The 14,081-nt window shown below is 50.5% G+C and overlaps 2 protein-coding genes across 2 annotated transcripts; one reads left to right on the top strand and one right to left on the bottom strand.

Annotated features, from left to right (window-relative positions):
* Positions 1 to 1,596: 1,596 nt before the first annotated feature.
* Positions 1,597 to 7,177, top strand: lyl1 (LYL1 basic helix-loop-helix family member). The gene is made up of 4 exons (XM_062448421.1): positions 1,597 to 2,200; positions 3,523 to 4,873; positions 6,022 to 6,116; positions 6,267 to 7,177. Exons 2-4 carry the CDS (start codon positions 4,473 to 4,475, stop codon positions 6,788 to 6,790), a joined length of 1,020 nt encoding a protein of 339 aa, XP_062304405.1. The 5' UTR covers positions 1,597 to 2,200; positions 3,523 to 4,472; the 3' UTR covers positions 6,791 to 7,177.
* Positions 7,178 to 8,581: 1,404 nt separating this feature from the next.
* On the bottom strand, positions 8,582 to 13,951 carry LOC134008899 (uncharacterized). Its single transcript, XM_062448484.1, has 8 exons — positions 13,729 to 13,951; positions 12,524 to 12,873; positions 11,914 to 12,147; positions 11,329 to 11,701; positions 11,144 to 11,206; positions 10,584 to 10,972; positions 9,720 to 10,071; positions 8,582 to 9,665 (listed from the first exon to the last, which is right to left on the bottom strand). The coding sequence occupies exons 2-8, from the start codon at positions 12,857 to 12,859 to the stop codon at positions 8,983 to 8,985; spliced, it is 2,430 nt and encodes an 809-aa protein (XP_062304468.1). The 5' UTR covers positions 12,860 to 12,873; positions 13,729 to 13,951; the 3' UTR covers positions 8,582 to 8,982.
* Between the last annotated feature and the right edge of the window lie 130 nt (positions 13,952 to 14,081).

The raw sequence follows: 14,081 nt of genomic DNA on the forward strand, positions 1-14,081 counted from the left end.
TCGACTCACGCGAGCGTGGAACATCGTTCGGAGACCCCCAACTACACACACGCACACACACACACCAGCCGTTTCGAATGTGTGAGAAGCCGTCATACTGTATGACATCGTAAACAGCAGAGCGTATGCTGTGTCCATGTTTTATTGTCTAGTCTTTGGGTTCGGACTGTGGGCAATGTTACAACCATTAGTCTGTGCCTGTGAACTGCGATGTGCTTTTGGACATTTTGCTCTTTATGAGTGTTGCAGACATGTTGTCACGTTTCATTGATCTGAATGACTGTTGTCGATGGGGGTCACGATGACGACAGAAAACTTTCCTAGGACTTTGCTGTCTGAAGGCCCTCCAATGTTTGTGTTTCAAACTGTCTGGCAAGGAAATGGCCAAAAAGAAAAGAGGAATTGACCTTGTGTGCAAGGCACACACACACACACACACACATATACACATAGACAGAGAGAGAGAGAGAGTGGCAGTCAAGAACAGAAAGACCAAAAAAGTTGAGAGAGACAGAAAGAGAGAGGGGAGAGGAAGGAAGGTCCTGAGGAGCTCTTGGAGAGGAAAGTTAAAACGTCGTGGAGGTCGGCGAGCGCACTAGCCGTCGGGGCCACAGGTGTGTGCTGATGTCATAACAGAAGACCAGTGCTTGACTGGGAAGGTCTCTCCACCTCTGGAAGCGTCTTTAGGTCTCGCTTTACCCCTACGATACGTGTTTCTTCAAACACACACAGCAGTAACAAAACTGTAGCTTGGCCCATTAGGAGACAAAAACAAGCCGGAATGTTCTCTGGGAAAAGTAGGAGTATAAAAGGTGATGTAGGTGCATGTGTGTTTAGGAATGTCCATTATATAGTTAGGTAATTCCCCCACTGTAAACCCCCATTGTATTTGTTAATCAGCTTATGTGTGTGTCTGCTGGTGTGTGTGTATGTTTTCTCATGTGTGTGTCTGCTGGTGTGTGTGTGTGTTTTCTCATGTGTCTGTTTGTTGGTGTGTGTGTGTTTGCTAATGGGTGTGTGTGTATACTGGGGTGTGTGTGTCTGTTTGCTGGTGTGTGTGTGTGCGCAGGTGTGCGAGTGTGCCATTGTGTGTGTGTGTTTTCACTCGTTTGTGTGTCTGTGTAACTCAGAGCTGACACAAGGGTCAGTGGTAACGATCGAAGACCCATCATAGTTTGGGATTGATCGCTGTGGCAGAATAGTGTGTCTGTGTGTGTGTGGTCAAATATGTTTCCCCGTGATGTGTAAAATACACAGATACACAAATATGTGTAGTTCTGTGTGTGTGTGTGTTGGTATTGGGTTGGAGGGGGAGGGGGGGGGGGGCATTTCCTTATCTACTGGCCACAGACGCCTTTAGAGGTTCTTATCAGCAGTCACCATATTGTACGAGCACATCCTCTTGTCCAGCAGGGAGCGGAAAACTCTCTTTGCTACATGGTTCTCTCTCTCTTCCCCCCCCCCTCTCCCTTTCTCTTCATCTCTCTCTCCCTTTCCCTTCTCTCTCTCCACCTTTCTCTCGCCTTCCTCTATCTCCCTCACTCTCCATCTCTCTCTCTCCCTCCCTCCCTCCCTCCCTCGCTCCCTCCCTCTCTCTCTCTCTCTCTCTCTCTCATTTTCTCTCTCTCCGTCACTCTCTTCCACCTCTCACTCGCCAATACCACAGCTCTTCGGTTGGCAACCAACTAGAGCATTGTGTCTTCCTGGCGCGGGGTGAGAGAAAAGAAGGAAGAGACAGAAGAAGAGAGAAGAAACGAGGGGAACGAGCATGCCATTCCCAGCGTCTCCTGAAGCTTTGAAGTCTTTTTGGTTCCACATCACGGGATAAAAAGAAGCGTCCAATACGACTTGTCATTTCTTTCCAAAGATTTTCTCTGCCCACATCTTGGCGGAACGAGGGGTACTTTGGTTCCAGTCCATTTTCAAGAAGGTCTTTAAAGACATCCTACCGAAACATCCGACTCGTTCTTATCTGACAGCGTTGTGGGACGTCACAGGGAGAACGTGTATGGTTGACAAACACTGGCTGGGACTCTCGTGGTGTTTGTATGGGACCTGTTAGGTCACCAAGCACGAGGTTGAGACCCAGACGACTCGCAGGCTCTCAGACGACGACACAACCTGACATGTGCACCGATTTCAGGCTGTCGTGGGGAACCCTGACACTCGCAGTGGCCACGCTGGTTACCATCCTGCACTGGTATGTATAGAAAGATGTGTGTTTGGATCAAGTATGTTTTGACATTATCGTGTAGGGATTAGAAATGTTACTACCGTGTTGATTATTTTTTTTATTTTTTTTAAGTTTGTTTCAGTTGGTTTACTATTTGACAAACAAAACATACAAATCAGCCATACACTATATATCTCAAAGTACATTATTACAATTATTCTTACAATATTTCGAATGACCATGATTGAAGATCTGTAATACTCCATCTTTTGTTAACATTAATCAATAACTTTGTTATGAAATGTTTATAAATACAGAGCAAATATGTAATTTTTTTTAAACAAATTTTACAATTTTTTATCAACACAAAATAAACTAAGCAAGTTAAAAAGTAAACTAACTGTTAAGTAATTATTATTAAAATTTTATTTTTTGGTGAAACACTTGTACACAGACATACTGTAGCTAGATGAATGCAGAGATTAAACCACACCATGCACAAATCAGAAAACTTGTTGACATTTGTTTTACATTGTCAAATTTCATTATTGATAATCTTAACTGAATAACCTTGAAATCATTAGAATTGTCAGGCTTTCATTCTTAATAATGTTAAACAATCAGCCTACATAAACAATGGAATAAGTGAAAACTGAACGTTTATTGCAATTTTCATAAAAATGTCCATGACTTGTATGACGCATGTACACTGTGTAGTGTACAATAACTACTGTTTACATATCTTTACATATATGGACATCCGGGAAAATGTCCATACATGCCCATTCGATAGTTTTTTTAATCTTTGGCTGGCTTGAACAATGTTCCCAAACCTCACCACATGATGTTAAAACCTTTTTCAAGAGGGAGTTAAAGAGCTAAAAATGATGCAACTTTTTCCTCGTTAGGGAAAAGGGAACAATTAATGTTGCAAAATCATGTGATTCATCCAAGTCTTGCAGCTCTAACGAAATAGGACAGAGCCTTCTTTTCTAACTGGAAATGTCCTTAACATAACACAACATGCAAATATGGACATACATTTTGTTCACACTGCACATACACAGAACAATAAGAAAGGTTTGTAGAAAAAAGACGTGTCAACATTATGTCATGTTACTTCGTGTTACGTAAAACAATTGCAAAGCATTTTCTAAACATTTTTTTTTTGCAATTTTGTTTTAGAATGTTCTCATTAATGGATATTGGCAAATGCTCATATACATATTTAAGTATTCAAGTTGTGAATAACAATTTCACAAATACTTTACTATCACCAGTCTAATAATTAGCAAATGCTTTTGTCTGAAACCCTGTACGACTTTAAGTCTTCTTTCTTTGCTTGACAGATTTTTGCAACTATTCCAATTTCCATACACCTTGGACAAGGAAAGAGAAAATAAAAGGTGCTTTTTTACTAGTCATCAAAGAAACACGTACATTCGAACGGACAGATAGCCGGCCAGACCCATATAGGGTCAGGAGGGACACATTCAAAGACAGATGCATGCTGGGAAAAAGACTGCCATTCAACCAATCCAAGGAAAGGAGAGCCAGAAGCCACTAAACACTCTACTGAATTCTGGGGACCGCATCATTGATGTGAACATCGACCATCCACCCATTGTCAGAAAGTGAGTGAGGCGATGAATGCAAGCTCACACTCACCCACTCGAAAACACTCAAACCACCTCCAAAACACGCTCAAACACATAAACCCACACAGTACAAGGCACACCTCATAATAAGGGGGTAATGAAACTGAACCAAATAGGACCTGGGATTAACCAAAGCCTCGGCCGAGACACAGACACCCTGCACTGGGCAAGAGGAGCAGCAGACAAGCTCGTGTCTGGAGGTCCCCAGACCAATAAAAGGATTTTTACTGGAGAGAGAGGAGTGGCGCAGTAAGGACTCCGAGGTTTTGGAGAGGTCTAAAGGGCTGGTAGCAGCTGGTAAACACACACACACACCACACACACACACATGCAAAAACACTTGACGAAAGAAACGCACGCACACACGCTGGGGGAGAACGACCCCACGGCAGAGAGGGAGGGGGGAGCCGGGTGCCCAGAGGGGGCGATGATGGAGAAGGTGAACCCCGCCGGCCTGGTCTCACCCCCGGACCCTCCGCCCTCCTCCTCCTGCTCCTCCTCGTTCACCTCGGAGCATCCGAGCCCCGGGGATCACCCCGCCTCGCCGGCGGACGCCAAGAGCCCATTGGTTAACGAAGCGGGGCGCCGGGGAGACACGGACGCCAGCAGCCCCCCGCCACTTTCCACCGCCTCGAAGCCCGATGGCGCACCTGAGCCGGTCGCCGTGGAAACGGAGGGCGAAATGCGCGGGGGGGGAGTCGCGGACGGCGGCGCCTCCTCCCCGCCCCCCCCTCCTCCCTGCACCCAGGTCCACCGTGTCCCAGACGATATCCGCCCCCTCCTCCTCCTCTTCCTCCTCCTCCGTCGCCCTCCTCCCGCCTCACATCCCTGTCATCAGCCTGGGCCACAGCAAGCCCCCCCTGCCCCTCCACAACACCCCCCTGACCGCCCTCCACCCCATCCCCACCATGCCCCCCCACGGGGACATCCGCCTCACCCAGCTTACCTCCATCACGGGGGGGCCTCCGGGACCCCCTCACCCCCCTTCCTCCGGACACCTGCTACCCCACCAGTACCTGCCCGCTCATCCTTTCTTCAGCAGGTGAGACGGAAGCGATGCAAACTACAAATCATCCACACAGAACACACCATCACTGGCTTCCTGGTGGGGCTTCTCATGATGTGTGTGTGTGTCCCCAGTGTTGCTGAGTTTCTGTTTCGTGTGAAACTAACTGCTAGGTTTGCTTGATTTCCTATTGAGGTTTAATGTCTTACTGTGTGATATAACAGTAAATTGTGAAATTCACCTCACATGAATATCTCTTGGTGCTGTCAATGTCCCAGCAAGGTAGAACCAGATTTAGTCTTTCCACCTCTTTGTGTGTTTGGATAGATCCTACGAATACCGCTACTAAGCAATACAAAAATACTCATGTTAATATCCATTTGTACATTTAAACATCTGTGCATTTACAGTAAAAACCTAGCAACATACACGACACACGTGCAATATGACTTGACTGAGAGACGAGTACATGGATACAAATCCGCTTCAGCCCAAGCCCCAGGCTGTGGAGGTAAACATTGATCTGCTTCGTTATCCTCAGCCTTTATCAAGCTAGTTGCCTTCGCTAATCAACACAGACCCCCTTTGAGCATGCACACTCAATCAACACCACAAACGCAATCACGGAACACAGAATTGGATATGTGGCTCTCTCAACCTTTATGGATAAACTCTATTGTGGATATTTCAAACGTTGTCCTTTTAACCCTTGTGCTGCCTTCGGGTCACATGACCCAAAGGTTCATAACGAACCATCGTTGTGTTTACTCAATTTTACCCAATACAAAAACAAATTAAAATAATTTTCTTTTAACCTTCGCAATGTGGGGGGTCTGAGACAGCCCACCGGTTAAAAGAAAATGCTTCACTTTGTTTTTAAATGCGGTAAAGTTGTCGCAATACAACGGTGGGTCACAATGACTGATGGGTCAGAATGACCCGAAGATAACACAAGGGTTAAAATGTGTCCATCAGATTAGACTTGCTATGGCCACGGAAGGGGGCTGCTTGTTTTGCTAGTTCCATTTTTTGGGGCGTTAAAGTGATTGAATAATTAAGCTGAACGTTTCTCATGCAGCTTCTCGCATTTTTTTCTCTGCCTCTCTTTCTCTGTCTTTCTCTCTCTTTCTCTCTCTTTCTCTCTCTCTGTCTGTATGTGTCTCCCTGTCACTTCTCTTCCTCAGTTCATACCTGGGTGCAGCCGGTAACTATGGTATCTTCACCAACAGTCGCATAAAAAGAAGACCCTCTTCACACTTTGAGATGGAGATCAATGACGGTGAGAACGTGCCTGTGTCTTGGTGTGGACATCTTTAGACGCACCGTGAAAATCGTTTCGGTTTTTATGTTTTGACGCACATGCATGAATGGTTCATGGTAGGATGTGGTAGAACATTTGTATTTAGTGGTGTGTGTGTGTGTTCTCCAGGCCCCCCTCAGAAGCTGGCTCGGCGTGTGTTCACCAACAGCCGGGAGCGCTGGCGGCAGCAGAACGTCAACGGGGCGTTCTCAGAGCTCCGCAAGCTCATCCCCACCCACCCCCCCGACAAGAAGCTCAGCAAGAACGAGATCCTACGATTGGCCATGAAGTACATTAACTTCCTGGTCACCCTCCTCAACGACCAGCAGGCCAGCGACAAGACCAGGGGCTCGCCTGATGACGAGGCCCAGGACGGGAGCTCCGATGACGGGTCCAACGACAAGGAGCTGCACCCCCTCTTCCAGCGTGACATCCGGCCTCCGTCCCAGCCGGCACTGGCCACAGCGCTTAGGGACAGAGACTCGACAGATTCTGTCCTCGCCCTGGCAACCTCACCGGCGACCTCCAGTTGCTATGGTGACACGGACAGCGAGGAGAGCTTTGGGGCCAAGAACTCGGTGGTGACCAGAGGCATTCTGGGAAACGTCAAGAGTCAGATGAGGACGATTGCAGCTGCTAACGACCAGCGGTGACGGCACAAGTTCGGACAAAATGAAGTAGTACATTCATTCGCCAAACTGACAGAACGGATACTGAACTGACAACTACCAAACTTTTCGTCCAGTTTGATGCTTTCTTGCGAACGTGGTTTCTTCTCCTGCAGATCGAAGCTTCAAGGTCAGCTTCGAGTTTGAAGGATGAACTTGATGGGTTTTGTTCGTGTGAGTTTTTGTAGTTTCGCATCAACGTCTCTTGGTCACTGTTTTGGTAAGGTTTTGGCTTTGTGAGCCCCTGAGAGTTAGATGGGGCTTTGTGGGAAATGTATGCCTGTTCACCCAGGGACGTGTTCTGCATGGTGCACTGTCCCACAATGTTGCTTTGTTCAACTGCCTGACGTGTGTACAATACATATCTAACAGCAGCATTGTGAATGTTTTGCTTTGTTGAACACACCCCCGAGTTGAGCCCTGAGGAAACCTGGGCATTGTACTGTAGGTCATTGTAGGCATGGCTTTGAAAGTCAATCCACAACATTATAAACGTAAGACTCCAAACATGACCACATGGTTCCTCAAGGTTCCTCAGAATACCTTCTCATACTTCAATGACAACCACAAAGGAGAAAAAAACGTCTATTATTCGCTTACTCTGCTTTTTTTGTTTTGTTCCTTATTTCTTAAGTCGGACACAAAGAGAGAACAAGCCAGCCCTCGCTCGCTGGACATGTGACCCCCAAAAAAGCAGACATAAATACAAAGTGTTTAAGTTGGCTGTTCCCTATTCGACATCCTCTTGTTTTGACACGACAGGTCGCTTCGTTCAGACGCGCTGGTTTAGGGAAGCGGCTGTCGAGTCTTGGGGGAGTGTGGGCGGGAATGTGCGTGTGCATGTGTCTGTGTGTGTGTGTGTGTGGTAGCTGCTTTTGGTGGTTCTCATTGCTTGGTTTTGAGGGAGGCAAGAGTGGATGCGGTTGAGTTGAGTAAGGCGGGATGGGGGTGGTGGGGAGGGGGAGGGGGGGGGGCAGTTCTCCCTCCTGTTTGGCTGCGTGTTCCCTGTCAGGTGTCCAGGAACCGGCTACAGTTCGTGCTGTCTCATCCAGGCCAACAAGCTTCCTGGAGGTGTGTGTGTGTATGTGTGGGGAGGAGGGCTGTGGTGGCAACTGCCGCATGGAAGAAGAGGGCACAAATGAAAAAACAGACACTCTCAGGGACCCAATACCACACACACACACACACATTCATACACACATTCATACACAACAGGAAGGGCTGCTTGCATAACCCTCTGCTTGTGGTAACGTGCCAGCCAGATCCCCCCCCTCCTCCCCCCTCCCCCCTCACCCCTCACCCCCCTCCCAGGCCAAAAGTGGAGCACTCTGAAACCATAGAGGTTAGCTCGGTCAGGGCAGCGGTCACTGACTAGGGGGGTCACGGTATGAGCAAGGCTCAACTTATCTACCTTCTCCGCAGTACATTCAATGGGACCAGACCTGTTACACTCCAGTCTGTGCAGTTCTCCACACACCGCTCGTGGTCCAATAGGTAGGATCCTCGAACGACTCGACGGACGAATTCTTGCGCAGTTATCTGTGGCGAGGCCTTCCTTAGGAGGAGTCGGCGAGGCCTTTTGGTCTCGCCGGGCAGCTGGTGACCTCACCTCAGCGTAGGACTGCTGATAAAAGAGGCCACAGGGGGGTTTGAGGCCGGCTGGGGCGAGGAGATAGTGCCCTCTTCCTCTGTCCTTCTATCCCCGACAGAGTGCCCTAACACACTTGCCACTTTGTTTTTCAGGCCTAAAAAAGCATGACAGACATTACGACCAGGTCAAGTTTCACCGTTCTTTAATAGCAGAGTTTTGGACACCGTGGTTATGCTAGTTAGTGCACGGTTAGTGCTCAAGTATGCATTTTACGTTGCAGTCTCATTTAAACTGACTTGAGGGCAAACATGTTTCATGTGATGAGTATGATAATTTATTAGGTATTTTCATATATAACTTGCAGAGGATGAGGAAGTACTAGTCAGTAATACCCACAACCACATGACTGCCAAATATGAAGCTATAACAAAATGACAGATATGTACACAGATATGTATGCACATATATTTACACTACATTTCCAGTTATTACTGTACTAATCTCGCAAAGACCTTTATTCAACATTCACCATTCGTAGGATATAGTCTCGTCACATTTTACTGTTACTCACTCTGGTCATTCTCCCTCACTCACTTTGAAACTGTTTTGTCTCACCCAATCCTTTCGTTCCTTCATCCAGTGCTTTCTCAGTCTCCGTGACGCTTAGGGTTCCTGTATCTAAAGCCGGGGTCTCCTTCCTGCTAAATCTCCTTCTGCCCACCTCGGTGACCACAGACCCAGTAGCAGCCCCCACCACGCCCCCTAGAGGCCCTCCCAAAAACACCCCCACCACCCCACCTAGCAACGCCCCCCCGGCCAGGAGTTTTGGGACCCTCTTGGCCCCAGCCCCCACCTTCTCCAGCACGGAGCGAAGGAGGGACTTGGATGGGGAAGCGGAGGAGGTGGAGGAGGTGGAGGAGGAGAGTGAAGGCAGGCTCTCCATCGCCATGGCGCTCACGCACCTCTCCGCCTCCTCCCTCGCCCTCTCTACCTCGTCCTTCCCCTCGTCCCCGGCCTCCTCGTCCGACTCTCGCAGGGTCTGCAGGGAAGGGTGGAGCACGCGTCTCTCGGCCTCCTCCGCTCCCCCGTCTCGCTCGCCCCTCCTTCCCCCCCTCTCCCGCAGCAGGTCCGCCTGGCGCCGTCTCACGCGCTCCTCCGCCTCCAGGAAGGCAGGGCCGGCGTAGCACCCTCCCCCTCCCTCCCTCACCATCTGCTCCACCTTCTCCAGCAGGTCCACAACGCTCCCCGTCTCCTCCTGTCCCCCTCCTCCTCCTCCTCCTCCTCCTCCTCCTCCTCCTCCTCCTCCTCCTCCTCCTCCTCTGCTCCCTCTCTCCAAAATGTGGTACCGGTCCCCGCAGCGCTCCACCAGCTGCAGCAAATCCTTCCGCCGACTAGCGATGTATCCCTCCACGCCTGCCGGGCCTCCTTTCTCGGCCAGGCGGTCGGAGTGCGTGAAGAGGAGCAGCGTGTACGCGCTGACCGCCTCGGGGCCGAACACGGCCTCCAGGGCCCCCAGGGCCTGGAGCTCGTCCTGGGGGGGCTGGTGGAGGGGGACGCAGAACAGGAAGGCGTGGGGGCCCGGGGCGGCCAGGGCCACACAGGAGAAGATCTGGGCCCTGACCTCCTCCAGGGGGCTCTCGGATTGGATCCAGTCAGGGGTGTCCACTACCGCCACCTACGGATGGACGGAGAGGGAGTGGAGAGAGGGGGTGGAGAGAGGGGTTGGAGAGAGAGGTTGGAGAGAGGGGTCGGAGAGAGGGGTCGGAGAGAGGGGGTGGAGAGAGGGGTTGGAGAGAGAGGTTGGAGAGAGGGGTTGGAGAGAGGGGTTGGAGAGAGGGGTCGGAGAGAGGGGTTGGAGAGAGAGGTTGGAGAGGGGGGTTGGAGAGAGGGGTCGGAGAGAGGGGGTGGAGAGAGGGGTTGGAGAGAGAGGTTGGAGAGAGGGGTTGGAGAGAGGGGTCGGAGAGAGAGCGGGAGAGAGTAACAGAGAGGTAGACAAAGGGTAAGAGAAAGAGAGAGACACAGATAGAGAGAAAGAGACAGTTAGAGTCAAATACACATTTACACCACCAAGCCTGACAAGAAAGAATCCCTCCAGTGTCTTAATAATGACACCCAGTTCCGTGTGCTGCACATCGTTACTTCAAGCGTGGTGAGGACGACGCTGGTATAGTCCGCATCACGACCCACCTGTCTCCCGGCCACCAGCGCTCTCCTCTTCTCACAGCCCTCAGGGACCGCTTTGGGGCCGTCGGGCCGCGACACAAACGCCTCCTCCCCCAGGATGACGTTTCCCGCCGCGCTCTTCCCCGACCCAGACCGCCCCAACAAGACCAGACGCAGCTCCGCGGAGCGGGAGGAATAAGAGGGGGGGGAGGAGGTGGAGGAGAAAGGAGCGTGCAGAGGGGAGGTATGGAGGGAGGTGCAAGGCGAGGAGGACGAGTCGTGAAGAGAGGGGGTATGGTGTGCGGAGACGGGGGGGGGGGAGGAAGAGGGGGAGGGGGAGGGGGAGGGGGAGGGGGAGGGGGAGGTCTCTGGAGTGGACAAAGGCTTATCTGCAGAGATGATTCTGTGGTGGACTAGAGATAGAGGAGATCGAAGCAAAGAACAGGAAGGGACAGAAAGTTTAGAGATTTTTTATTTTTTTACCACAATCAAGCTCGGGGTAAAAGATAACGGAACAGAAAATAACGATCACACATATTGACTCTGAATTGATTAGTTACTGAAGGGATTCGCCAATCACTTACAGGTGTTGACAACCTTCTCTTTCGGTTTGATCTCCTCAGACAACTGTGAGAGGAGTGCGCCCTCTGCAGGACAAAGGGGAGAATTACAGGAAGGCCGCGTGATCGTAAAGCTGGTGCTACGCTTCAGTTTCATGAGGACATGAAGACAAAGTTGAGAACAGTTTCCACGCGCCTCAGTCGTTTACCTTGTGTCAGACGGAAACTGGAGCTCCTTGTGAGCTGCGGCGCGCCTCCATTTTGGGTCCCGTGTTGTGTTTGAGGGGATGGCGTTGAACGGAGCCCGATGACCTTGGCCGTCACCGTCGCACCCTCCTCGACCTCGTCCCTCTCTTCTCCTCCTGTTCTCCCTGGGTACCCATTGTTTTCTCTTCTCCCGCCATTTCTCTCCGCCTCTGTGTTCATGGCGCGACTGGACTTGGCCGTTTCGCCGTTCTCCTCCACCCTCATCCTGTACTTCTCCCTCAGTTCTCGCTCTTTCTCCATCACTCGTTCCTCCACCTCTCTCTGCAGGGCGCTCTGGAGGTAGCATCCTCCGTTCTGCTCCACCATGCTCTCCACCTGCCAAAATGATAACATTTCCTTTTTGTAGAATTGTTGTTGTTTTTGACGGCAAATATGTAGCTACACTAAACACTTTCACAAAACAAAAATGTAATAAAGGAACAGTATTCGAATTAACAGTTAAAACTGATCATTTTTACTTTATAGTATTCCAAACAACATCATTAATCTGTGCTCAGGAGAAACTGCTCCTTTATCACATTCATCACCTTTTCCAGGAGCGTTCGAACCTGCTCCCTCTCCTGGGGTTTGCGGTTGTTGATGACGTGGTACCGCCCCCCGCACCTGTCGATCACCTCTCTGAGGCCTGGGTCCTCCCCGTTCAGGTATTGCTCCTCCCCCCGGCCTGTCAGGTAGTCACCACAGGTGAGCAGCACCAGGGTTTGGGTCAACACGCCCTCCCCAAACACCTCCTCCAGCTCGGCCGGCACGCGGCGCTCCACCTGCGGTCAGAGAAGGGGGGTGGGGGGGGGGAGGAGAGGGGAGGAGGTGTGGGAATAGAGAGAGGAGGGGGAGGGGGAGAGGTAAGGGAAGAAGATGGGGTGGGAGGGTGACGGAGGAGAAAAAGAAGGGGGTGAGGGGGCGAGGAGGAGAAGAGGAGGTTGGTAGGAAAAAGGAGGGCAGAGGGTAAGGGTGAACATAGTCAATACCGGAAGTGTCCAAAGACACCATGTCAACCACTGAACAATGCTTTTAAATTCAATTGAATACATTTAGGAGGAGCAAGTTAACTGTCGTATAGCAACAACAAAAAAACATATACATGCATACAGTATGTAGGAACAGAAACTCCTATATCCCCCTCCTATAACCACCTACTTCGGTGAACTGCCCAACCGGCACCAGCAGCAGGATAGCATGAGGCCCTGGCGCTGCCAACATCAGTGCCCTCTCTGTCTCCTTCCGGACGTCCGCCTCCACGTTCCCCCCGCTCCAGTACCAGCGCGGCGCCTCCACCACCGCCACCCTGCGGCCCTCGGCCGTGCCCCGGCGTAGCTGGCAGACCCTGGAGGACCCGGTGGGAGAGGAGTCGGTGGCTGAGGCCTGGCCCAGGATGGTGTCCCCCGACAGGGTCTTACCACACCCGAGGCTCCCTAGGAGGACGAGCCGGAGCTCAGCCGGTGGGGACAGGCTCCCTCTGCGGCGGTCACTCATGGCTGGATAGAGCGCTGGAGGGAGGAGGGGATAGAGATAAATGGAGGGAGGGAGGGAGAGACCAAGGCAGAGATCAAATGTTTGTGGTATCAAAGTGAAGGTTTGAATTACACACTTAACCGTTCCTTGCAATTATTTTACACTCTCACCGTGAAGTTCATGTGTCAGCAAGCAAGCACCCATGTAAAACTGGATATATGGGTGTGTGTGGGTGTGTGTGTGTGGCTTGACTGGGCCTTTCCTGACTGTTGTTGTCAAACATAGCAATGTTTATCGTAGCAACTTCCCAATTCCACAGAATAGACGCAGTAATGATTCATTGTGCGTCGCTGGATACTTCTGAGAGAAGTCATGTCTTTCTGCTTGTGTGCATTCCGTTGAGCGTGGGAGAAATAAAAAGAGATCTGAAGAGCCGATTTCCTGATTAGTCACCGTTCTTAAAACTCTTCTGTCCTCCCTCATTCTTTCTCTGTCCCTTTTCCTTCCTGCTTGGATGACATGCCGTGTGCCGCACCCCACCAGTCCAGTCTAACCACATTTTACTTTGACCAATGTGTGCTAATTAAGAGACAAATGTATGTCCCCCAAAACACATACTCCCAACCACTCACATGGCACGCTGTACATTTCACAAACGGTCCCCTCGTAGACCATCTGTAGATGCTCAATCCATCAGTAAACAATTTACACGACACACGTTTACCTTGAATCATCAAGCAGATGCTCGCGTCCAAAGCGACGCCCAAAATTGGGCGTTTAGTACGGCGGACAGCACAGTTCTAATAGTGCTACAGTGGGTAAGAACATAATAGTCAACAGATGAACAGAATGCCAACAGCTCTGGTACTTTCCACCAAAGAAACGCTTACCCAAAGATTGATGTTGTTCCTGTATGTCTGCTTCCTCCAAAAGCCGTTGTGCTGAACGATCCTAAATGTGCCGTTCCCTTATCTATACGTCGATCCAAATATGCCAAAACATCAAAAATGCTGCATAAAACATACTACCCATCCATACTCTCGGTTCATCTTAATGAAGATCCACTTGTGCGTCTCAGCCGCAGGTAGTCCCTCTCTCTGCCACCTCCCTTTCTATCCGTCACACACACACACACACACGTTTTTGGGTGCGTTGACACTCTCCCGTTCCCATTGTTTCCAAGCTGCCAGGCATTCCGTTGCTGGGCGGAGGAGCGGAGGGGGGTGTGAACCGCACACACCTA

Source organism: Osmerus eperlanus, chromosome 22, assembly GCF_963692335.1.
Source record: "Osmerus eperlanus chromosome 22, fOsmEpe2.1, whole genome shotgun sequence".
NCBI lineage: Eukaryota > Metazoa > Chordata > Actinopteri > Osmeriformes > Osmeridae > Osmerus > Osmerus eperlanus.

Coding starts and splice junctions, on each gene's coding strand:
- LOC134008899 (XM_062448484.1), bottom strand. CDS start 12,859: ATGAGTGACCGCCGCAGAGGGAGCCTGTCCCCACCGGCTGAGCTCCGG. Junction 12,148..12,523: donor CGGTTGGGCAGTTCACCGAA/GTAGGTGGTTAT, acceptor CTCTGACCGCAG/GTGGAGCGCCGCGTGCCGGC. Junction 10,973..11,143: donor AGAGAAGGTTGTCAACACCT/GTAAGTGATTGG, acceptor CTCTATCTCTAG/TCCACCACAGAATCATCTCT.
- lyl1 (XM_062448421.1), top strand. CDS start 4,473: ATGGCGCACCTGAGCCGGTCGCCGTGGAAACGGAGGGCGAAATGCGCG. Junction 4,874..6,021: donor GCTCATCCTTTCTTCAGCAG/GTGAGACGGAAG, acceptor TCTCTTCCTCAG/TTCATACCTGGGTGCAGCCG. Junction 6,117..6,266: donor TGAGATGGAGATCAATGACG/GTGAGAACGTGC, acceptor TGTGTTCTCCAG/GCCCCCCTCAGAAGCTGGCT.